Source organism: Triticum dicoccoides, chromosome 6B (genome assembly GCF_002162155.2).
Source record: "Triticum dicoccoides isolate Atlit2015 ecotype Zavitan chromosome 6B, WEW_v2.0, whole genome shotgun sequence".
Taxonomy (NCBI): Eukaryota; Viridiplantae; Streptophyta; class Magnoliopsida; order Poales; family Poaceae; genus Triticum; species Triticum dicoccoides.
The window spans coordinates 619430105-619440535 of NC_041391.1; the positions used below are offsets into that span (position 1 = coordinate 619430105).

General features: G+C 42.8%; 1 protein-coding gene across 1 annotated transcript; it reads left to right on the forward strand.

Moving 5' to 3' along the window:
• The first annotated feature begins 7776 nt into the window (after window positions 1–7776).
• LOC119324923 (probable calcium-binding protein CML17) lies at window positions 7777–8286 on the forward strand. The gene has a single exon (XM_037598688.1). It carries the CDS (start codon window positions 7827–7829, stop codon window positions 8115–8117), a length of 291 nt encoding a protein of 96 aa, XP_037454585.1. The 5' UTR covers window positions 7777–7826; the 3' UTR covers window positions 8118–8286.
• The last annotated feature ends 2145 nt before the right edge of the window (window positions 8287–10431 follow it).

Below are 10431 nucleotides of genomic sequence, written 5' to 3' on the forward strand. Positions count from 1 at the left end.
AACTAAATACAGCAAAAAAACTACTCAGAAATAAATAGAAGAAAAAAATAAAGCAGAAAAGAAAAAACTATATAAAAAATTACTCAAAAATAAATAGAAGGAAAAAATAATGCAGAAAAAAAATTATATAAAGCAAAAATATTCACAAAGAAACTAAATACAGCAAAAAACTACTCAGAAAAAAATAGAAGAAAAAAATAAAGCAGAAAAGAAAAAACTATATAAAAAATTACTCAAAAATAAATAGAAGAAAATAAATAATGCAGGAAAAAAATATATAAAAAATGTTGGGGCGCTGTCCTATGGGCCTGCCAGACCTAGGGTGTGCAAATACAGGCCAGAAGGGCCAGTAGGCTCATAGGGCAGCGCGCCTTAGTTAGGCTCAGAAGCCTGCTATATAGAGGAGTTCAAAAGGGCAGCCGCAGCTGGGTTTATAAACAAGTGTGGCTGCCCTTCGCTCGGTGAGGTGGGACTAAAAGTAGCGCACTGCGGGTGGCAGCGCACGACCAGTTGTACCGGTTGGTGGCTCCAACCGTTACTAATGTGTTTCCCTTTAGTACCGGTTGGAGCAACCAACCGGTACTACAGGCCCTAGTTTTTCGCCGCTTCGCCTGGCCAAAAGCGATCTTCAGTACCGGTTGGTGGCACCAACCGGTACTAAAGGCCCCTCCTATATATATGTCACTTACGAAAATTCAGTTATCGTCGACTTCGTTCCACTTTTCTCTCGCGCGACATCTCGATCTCCGACGCCGACGCCGCTGTGCCGTCGTCGCCGTCCCCGCCGCCCGTCGTCGTCGTCGCGCGCCTCCGTTGCCCGTCGTCGTCGCCGCTCGGCCATCTCGTCGCCGTCCCCGGCCGCCGCCGCCCCTGCCGCCCGTACGCGCCCGCTCCATACACACACGCCTACACACATACACACACACACACTACACACACACACATATACACGCACACACGCATACACACACACACACTACACACACATACACGCACACACGCATATACACATACACACACACACTACACACACACACACAGGCATACACATACACACACATATTTTTTTACTTATTTTCTGTTTCCTATTGTTTAGATGAATTAATTAATATAACTAGTTTATTTTTAGTAAATGTTTATTTGAATTAGTTGAATTAATAGAACTAGTTTATTTTTAGTAAATGTTTAGTTGACCTAGTTGAATTAATAGAACTAGTTTATTTTTAGTAAATGCTTAGTTGAACTAATTGAATTAATATAACTAGTTTATTTTTAGTAAAATGTTTAGTTGAACTACTTGAATTAATAGAACTAGTTTATTTTTATTAAATGCTTAGTTGAACTAATTGAATTAATATAACTAGTTTATTTTTAGTAAATGTTTAGTTGAACTAGTTGAATTAATAGAACTAGTTTATTTTTAGTAAATGTTTAGTTGAACTAGTGAAATTAATAGAACTAGTTTATTTTTAGTAAATGTTTAGTTAAATTAGTTGAATTAATAGAACTAGTTTATTTTTAATAATGCTTAGTTAAACTAATTGAATTAATATAACTAGTTTATTTTTAGTAAATGTTTAGTTGAACTAGTTGAATTAATAGAACTAGTTTATTTTTAATAAATGCTTAGTTGAACTAATTGAATTAATATAACTAGTATATTTTTAGTAAATGTTTAGTTGAACTAGTTGAATTAATAGAACTAGTTTATTTTTAGTAAGTGTTTAATGTTTCGCCTAATATGAACATAGGAAATGTCGTCTGACGACGGATTTTTTTATTATTATGTGCGAATACTGTGAAGACCAGAGCGGCTAGTGCGACAGAAATTTCCTTGTTGATGATAGGCGATTCAGCATCAAGCTGGATGAGACCTTCGAATTCGATACAGTAAGTCATAATGACAAGTCTATTTTTGTAATTAAGCATGACTTATATATGCTTCATTTGCCTGACTTATAATTTTTAATTTTCACTATTCTACTAGCGCATCCCCTGCCATGCAAGAATTTTTGTCTTGGATAAGATAGGTTTCAAGGATATGGAAACTATGGAGGTAAAGAGAGTTTACCTGAAAACTAAGCATGGTTATACTTTCAACGTCAAAGTATACAATGCACACACGTACACCTATTTTGAATGCAAAACTTGGCAAGCACTATGCAAGGCTTATGCATTTGAGCCTAGTATGGTTATCACCTTTGATATTCGTCCGGAAGATGATATTGAAGGTAATAGAGACATATGGGTCGATGTGCAGATGCCTCCAAATCTACCATTATGTGAGTTCTTCTCAACTATATTTTTGTCTTTGATATTGCTTATTCAAAAATAATTGACAACTAATTTCTATTGACAGCTTATTTCCATTCAAGCAAACATGTCCGGCGCTTGGTGGACATGACCTACTACTGTCCCGGAGCTGAACTAAACTGCGAGGAGATAAGTCATTATGTTTCATGGCTTGAGGATCTTCATACTGTCAAGACAAATTTTCTTCCTGCACTTAGAAATGTTAGTACTCAAAACGTGCGACCAATAGTGATGGTATTGAACTACGGTCACATCTATTTAGGAATGATGGTAAGATTTTTACTATTTGTCCTCAGTGCATCTTTTGCATACATAATTTTTTTGCTAAACTTTTATTGCTAAGTATATTAATTAAGTACTATACGATGTTCTTCAACAGGGACTCCTGATGACAGTTGTGCTTCAGGGGATCGAGACTAAAGGTCGCATGTCGATTGTTAGCTTACGGCCAAGATATCCTGCATTGCACATGAATGCATTCAGGATTTCTAGAAGCGATGAATGCTTAATAGTGAAAAATTGAAGGAAAATTGTTAACGATCGCAGAGAAGTATTAGGGGGCAGCAATGAGAAGCGCAGCCCACGATTAGGAGACAGGTTCATCTGCATGCTCCAGTATGATGAATCAGGAGAGCTATACATGTTCTATGCTATTTTACCAGAGAGAGAGTAGCTAGCAGGAGTGATTTAGCTAGTTCATGCTGCTCTTAGTACTTGTCCTTTCATGTCCGTGTTCTTCATTCTGAAATTACTCTCAAATAGTGATTTGCTTTTGTGGTGTTATATATATATATATATATATATATGACAATAATGTTGAACTCGATGATATTTTTGCTTCTGGGACAAGTGAATGTTTCTTATTTAAGCTACCGTTGGTGGTGATTAGAAAGCGGTAATGACTATGATGATTAAATAGTGATAATGATGACTACGATGATTTTTAGCTAGCTAGCTAGAGTATACATATACTCATGTTGATGATATAATGCAAGAGTTTTTATATTAATATGATGATGATAATGAGTTATTATATCATTTAATGAAAGAAACCACAGATTAGTTTCAGCTGGATGGATCCTACCTAAGCGATCAAGTATATATATGTCATATCCATATATATTATACTTGATCACCTAATTAGGTGATCGAGTATAATATCGATATGGCATATACTTGATCACTTATAGCTAGCTAGATCCTTCAGTCGAAACTAATCCGCGGTACTTTCACCTAATGATTTAACAACTCATTATAATGTAAAACAATCACTAAATTAAATTGAAAACACAAAACTAAAGGAAAAACTAAAAAAACACCCAAACATTTAGTACTGGTTGGTGTTACCAACTGGTACTAAAGCCCTACGCGCACCCGGGCCTGGCTCGTGCCACGTGTTTGCACTTTAGCGCCGGTTCGTGACGAACCGGTACTAAGGGAAGGGACCTTTAGTCCCCACTCTTTAGTGCCGGTTGGCGAACCGGCACTAAAGGCCGTCACGAACCGGCACTAAAGGCCGGTTCTGCACTAGTGTAGACAAACTAAGTGCCACTAGTATACCTCTACTTGACTAGCTCATTTATCAAAGATGGTTATGTTTCCTAGCCATGGACAAAGAGTTGTCATTTGATTAATGGGATCACATCATTAGGAGAATGATGTGATTGACTTGACCCATTCCGTTAGCTTAGCACTTGATCATTTAGTATGTTGTTGTTGCTTTCTTCATGACTTATACATGTTCCTATAACTATGAGATTATGCAACTCCTGTTTACCGGAGGAACACTTTGTGTGCTACCAAACGTCACAACGTAACTGGGTGATTATAAAGGAGCTCTACAGGTGTCTCCAAAGGTACATGTTCGGTTGTCGTATTTCGAGATTAGGATTTGTCACTCCGGTTGTCGGAGAGGTATCTCTGGGCCCTCTCGGTAATGCACATCACTATAAGCCTTGCAAGCAATGTAGCTAATGAGTTAGTTACGAAATGATGCATTATGCAACGAGTAAACAGACTTGTCGGTAACGAGATTGAACTAGGTATTGAGATACCGACGATCGAATCTTGGGCAAGTAACATACCGATGACAAAGGGAACAACGTATGTTGTTATGCGGTTTGACCGATAAAGATCTTCGTAGAATATGTAGGAGCCAATATGAGCATCCAGGTTCCTCTATTGGTTATTGACCGGAAACGTGTCTCGGTCATGTCTACATAGTTCTCGAACCCATAGGGTCCGCATGCTTAAGGTTTTGATGACAGTTATATTATGAGTTTATGTGTTTTGATGTACCGAAGGAGTTCGGAGTCCCGGATGAGATCGGGGACATGACGAGGAGTCTCGAAATGGTCGAGATGTAAAAATCAATATATTGGACGACTATATTCGGACATCGTAAAGGTTTCGAGTGGTTCGGGTATTTTTCGAAGTACCGGGGAGTTACGGGAATACGGGGGAAAGTATATGGGCCTTATTGGGTTTTAGGGGAGAGAGAGAGGCAGGCCGCGCCCCCCCCCCCAATGACTAGTCCGAATTGGACTAGGGGTCTCTTCCCTCTCCCCCTTCCTTGTCTCCTACTCCTACTACTTGGAAGGGGAGGAATTCTACTCCCGGTGGGAGTAGGACTCCTCCAGGGCGCGCCATAGGGGCCGACCCTCTCCCCCTGCTCCACTCCTTTATATAGGGAGGAAGGGGGCACCCCATAGACACAACAATTGATCTCTTGATCTCTTAGCCGTGTGCGGTGCCCCCTTCCACCATAGTCCTCCTCGATAATATTGTAGCGGTGCTTAGGCGAAGCCCTGCGACGGTAGAACATCAAGATCGTCACCACGCCGTCGTGCTGACGGAACTCTCCCTCGACACTCGGCTGGATCGGAGTTCGAGGGACGTCATCGAGCTGAACGTGTGCTAGAACTCGAAGGTGCCGTAGTTTCGGTGCTTGATCGGTCGGGCCATGAAGACGTACGAGTACATCAACCGCGTTGTTCTAACGCTTCCGCTTCCGGTCTACGAGGGTACGTGGACACACTCTTCCCTCTCGTTGTTATGCATCACCATGATCTTGCGTGTGCGTAGGATTTTTTTTTGAAATTACTACGTTCCCCAACAGAATTTGCCGGTATAAGAACAAAGGGGGTTTGGGAGTTAAGGATCTCCATAAACAGAACTTGAGTCTTCTTATTAAATGGTGGTAGAAACTTGAGACAAAAAGTGGGCTGTGGCAAGATATCGTTAAAGCCAAATACTTTCGGAGAGACACTGTTTCTTTGATAAAAGGGAAGATCAATGACTCCCCATGTTGGAAATCAATAATGAAAGTTAAAGAACTATATATGGCTGGTAGACGAGTGTCGATCCAATCTGGTAACATTGCCAGACTTTGGATGGATCCTGTAGGGGACCAATTGCCGTTCAGCGAGCAATTCCCCAGATTGTTCTCTATCTTTAATTACCCTGACTGCACTGTTAACTCTGGTTCGACGGCGGATCCATCTTCTTTCTTTCGAAGAAGATTAAACCATGAACTGGAGGAACAATGGCGATAGATGATTGATGTGGCTAATAGAGCGTGTGTTTCTGATGATAGTGATAAGATCAAATGCGCCTTGGGCTCTAAACCCTACTTTACTACTAGGTCAGTTTACTCTTTCTTGGAAACGAACATATATGGAAGTGACTATCGTTGGATATGGAAGGCACGTATGCCTTTGAAGATACAAATTTTTATGTGGCAGTTGTTACAGAACGCGATTTTGACTAGGGATGTAATGAAGCAAAGGGGGTGGAAAAAGAACCCTAAATGCTCCTTTTGTGCAGAGAAAGAGAATTCTCAGCACCTGTTCTTTACTTGCCCAGTAGCCAGGGTGACCTGGAGGGTTGTGGCATGTATGTTTGGGACTGACCTATGCCCTAACAACCTTTGGCAAGCTTGTTCGTGGTGCCATTCCTTCTTCCTAGAAGGAGAGGTGTTCCACACTGTTGGCATTGCAGCTATCTATTGGGCTATTTGGACCTGTCGCAGTAGAGCTACATTTGAGTTTATATCTCTGAAAAATCCTTTTGAATGCACATTTTGTGCTTGTGCTCTCTTGTGTTATTGGGCAGAGCTGATGAAAACACAGAAGGATGCAGATGACCTGAGGAATGGAGCGACTATGCTGAAGGAAAACGCTTCAAGACTAATGCAGATATGTGCCACGGCGTACCAGGATGATGGAGCTCGTTGAAGATGCTAAGGGACCCAAAAAGAAGATCCAAGATCGACCCCAGGGAGTGATGGCTGCTGGCGTATGGGAGGGGGCTGGTCTCATTTTGGTGATTTCGTGTGTTGTGGGCATTCTTTTGCCTGTCGTCTGTGGCCTCATTAGATAAAATTCGATGTAATAGTGTCGTCGGGTTTTCGCCCCACAGTGAGTAATCTCGATGACGAGTGCTTACAATGGGTTTTCCGGCGATGCTTGAACCCGCTTTCCTCTTTCCCGTCTTATTCTCTGGACACTGATGTATTTCCGTTATGTCACGGTAATGGAAAGGGGTTATGCCCGGTTCAAAAAAAAAAGAACCTAGCGTGAAAAATGTTCGATTTGTCATGCCTAAAATTCTGACATTCACTGAATATTCAGGTCCTTACAATGAAAAAAAAACCTTCACAACTAGTGCACGCTTGAAAAAAGAAGTCTTGCAGCGCGATGGGCTTCCATGCCGTTGGATTGCCAGCGGCCACCCGCTGGTTTCGCAACTGACGTCACAGTGTTACGTGGTTCGGACGTCGCACGCACACTGGTACATATGGCGGTATCAACTTCCGATCCGCTGAAAGTATCGACTGACGCTTACGCTTTACCTAATGGCTAAGCATTGACCGTACATGTTGCTTCTCGGAAGGAAGCTAATGCCAATTTTAATTTTTGAACGAAGTCCCATCTTATCTTCTAGAGACAGAGAATGCTGATCAAGTTGGTCACGACTGACAATATGATATAACCCATCACCTGGTGTGTCATTTCCGCATGAGTTCAACACTATTGCTCGGTGGACTAATCTCTCTCGATCCGTTTTGCTATCTGGAATGGACCAAGCTAGCGATCGGACACAACACAAGCAACACTACAACAGTATAGAATAATCACTGCATGCGTCCGCAGCAAAAATGTACTATGTGCCGTTGAAGTCAAAGGCATCCGATTCCAAGTTCTTGGAGGAAGCATCGGGCATGCACGGATGTAGTCACCAGGCTACCAATGTTCTTCGAGCAAGCATCGAATCTGATGATAGACTAGCAGCCTGTCGAAAAAGCAGCCGATATCTTCGCTGATTGGCCTCGCCTAACAACGCATCAAACGTGCGCCGAAACGTGAGGCAACGAGAGTGCCCGTAAAAGCATGAACTTTGTCATCGCCATGGATATCGGGTATATATAGACGGGCATCAACCGCGGGGACGGAGGAGCAAACACGTACGCACTCTCTGTCTGAGAGAGCAAAGCATACAAAAGATCGAGGAAGATGGCGTTCATGCGGTACGACTACAGGGCGCTGCCGCAGGAGACGACGGTGGAGGAGTTCCGGGCGTGGCTGGCGCAGTTCGACGCGGACGGGGACGGGCGGATCAGCCGGGAGGAGCTGCGGGAGGCGCTGCGCAGCCTCGACCTGTGGTTCGCCTGGTGGAAGGCCAGGGAGGCGCTGCGGGACGCCGACGCCAACCGCAACGGCCTCGTCGACGGCGACGAGATGGCCAGGCTCTACGCCTTCGCGCGCACCAACCTCCACCTCAAGGCCGCCGACCTCGACGCCTAGCCTAGCACTGCTAGCAGCCTCCCAATAATCTCTCTCTGATCGATCCGTCAGATACGTACTGTACGTACTAGCTGGCTTGGATGCGATTGCTCGTGGCTGCTTGATTGGTACAGTATTAAGATGTAAATAATCAGTAAAGTGGATTTTGTGTTGTGTGTGCTACTGCCTCTGGACCTGTTTCTTTTTGTTCTTTCCTGCCTCAGAAGTTCAGAGTCCCCTGAAAAATGAACAGCTGAACCGATGCACGTGCCGGCATCTTCAGTGATCAGAACCATATGATTCCTCAACTTGGAAACGTGGTCTGTGTGTGAATAATGGTATTTGGAGACGCCGTCCGACCGTTGTTGCTACGTTGTTCTCTGCTGGACTTCCTGATGCATAAGCACGAATAGCTCCTAATCGCTGCACAGCGACGGACATCGTGCCACTGCACACAACTTGATAACATGTTTTTTTTCCAAGGGAACGACCTGATTATCATTGATCAAGTTCAACAGAACAAAATATATCAAAACCAAGAAACTGAAAAGGGCTGTTCGGTAAACAGAGAGTTCGTATAAAGCACAAAGTTGCATCAAAGTCGTTCGAAAACTGTCAACTCTAGCTTTATTATCAAATACAAATCCTGAAAAATGTACAAAACCTACGTACTATGCTCAAAGATTTTAAAGAGTCTCATACACAATAAGTGAGAACCTAAAATCATGCGATCCATCATGGGCAGGACAGGATCCACCCCTAGCAAGGTCACATGTCTTACGTCTACTATGTTATCATATGGTTGAGAAAATCGATCATGAGCATGATAGAGTGTAGCCGTGAGAACAATTGCACAAAGCATACTTGCCACTAACCCGATCATCGGCAGCTCGGCCGAAAAAACCCAAAACTGGGTCGTGCTTCTTTTGCAGCTGAAAAGACAGCTCGGGACGGGCCCAGGTTTCAATATTCCAGATTTCCAGGATCTCCTTTTTTTGACGGAAAGTCATTCACGACTAGCTTTATTAATCAATCACACTTACATCGTTTGCTAGAGATTTTACAATAAACTCAGGGGTGTGTCTACCCATACAGAGGGAGAGCTTGTACTTCCCCAACTAGCTAGCTCATGAGCAATTACATTTGACTCTCGATTACAATGCTCAATAGTTACCTTCGCGAACTCACGAAGCAAGAATCTACATTCTTCTAAATCTGGGGCTGCCACCATAGCATGACCTTCATTCATCCGTAGAGCATCAACCACCACAATATTATCCATTCTCAGCATCACATTGTTGCAACCTAGGCTTTGGAGAAGTTTTATGCCTTCTAACAGAGCTGCATCTTCCGCCGAGACGACATCCGGGATTTGCATGCGATAAGCTGTTGATGCCCTGATGAATTTCCCGCGGCTGTCTCTTACTACTGCTCCAGGATCTCCTAACCGGCGCTGAAGGCACCTGTTGGGGTTTGGGTGCCCACGCGACTGCTCCTATGTGTCGGCCCGTCACGAGGCAGAGCTAAAAACGCTCGCCAGCGCATGCCAAACCTTCATTGCCTTCGTCCAACGGTTGACTGGTCAATCATTGAGTTTTTAAAAAATATGAAAAAATAAATAAAATTCACACAAAAAAATAAAAACACAGAAAAGTTCGTGAGCTGGAAAAAGGTTCACACAATTGAAAAAAAGTTCGTTGAATTTGGAAAAAGTTCATCTAATTTTGGAAAAAGTTCATGAATTTGAAAAAATTCACCATTTTGAAAAAGTTCATGAATTTTAGAAAAAGATAATCAATTTTTAGAAAAAGGTTCATCATTTTTTTTAAAAAAAATAACAAATTTGAAAAAGGTTCACGCATTTAAGGAAACAAAAAAAGTAATAAGAAAAGAAACAAGAAAAATGAGAAAGGAACAAGAAAAAAACCCGAATATGAACCATCCGAAAACTGATCAGCGAACTGGGGAAAACACTTTGGGAAGCTTCCCAAAACCGGGGGCTCTCTGCAACCTAGAGAAAGAATAAAAGATGGGAAAGAAGTATATAGGCCCAAGTGGTTCGTTGTCCTACTGGTTAGTGCGGTGCTTAGACCTGTAGTTTTCCCCTAGTTTTCTAGGGTTCCACCCTTCCTCTGGTGATCTTCGCTAGAGTCCACGTAAAACCTCGTCGATCGCCGGTTCTCTCCGGCTGCCAGTGAGATCTACCACATCCCCGCCGCGCACATTCGCTTGCATGGCGGATCCAACGCAACAGGAGACAGGGAGTCAGGGGGAAGAGATGGAGGCGGGAGTAGGGGTAGGTGCAGGGGGTGATGAGATTTGATTTGCCTGGGGG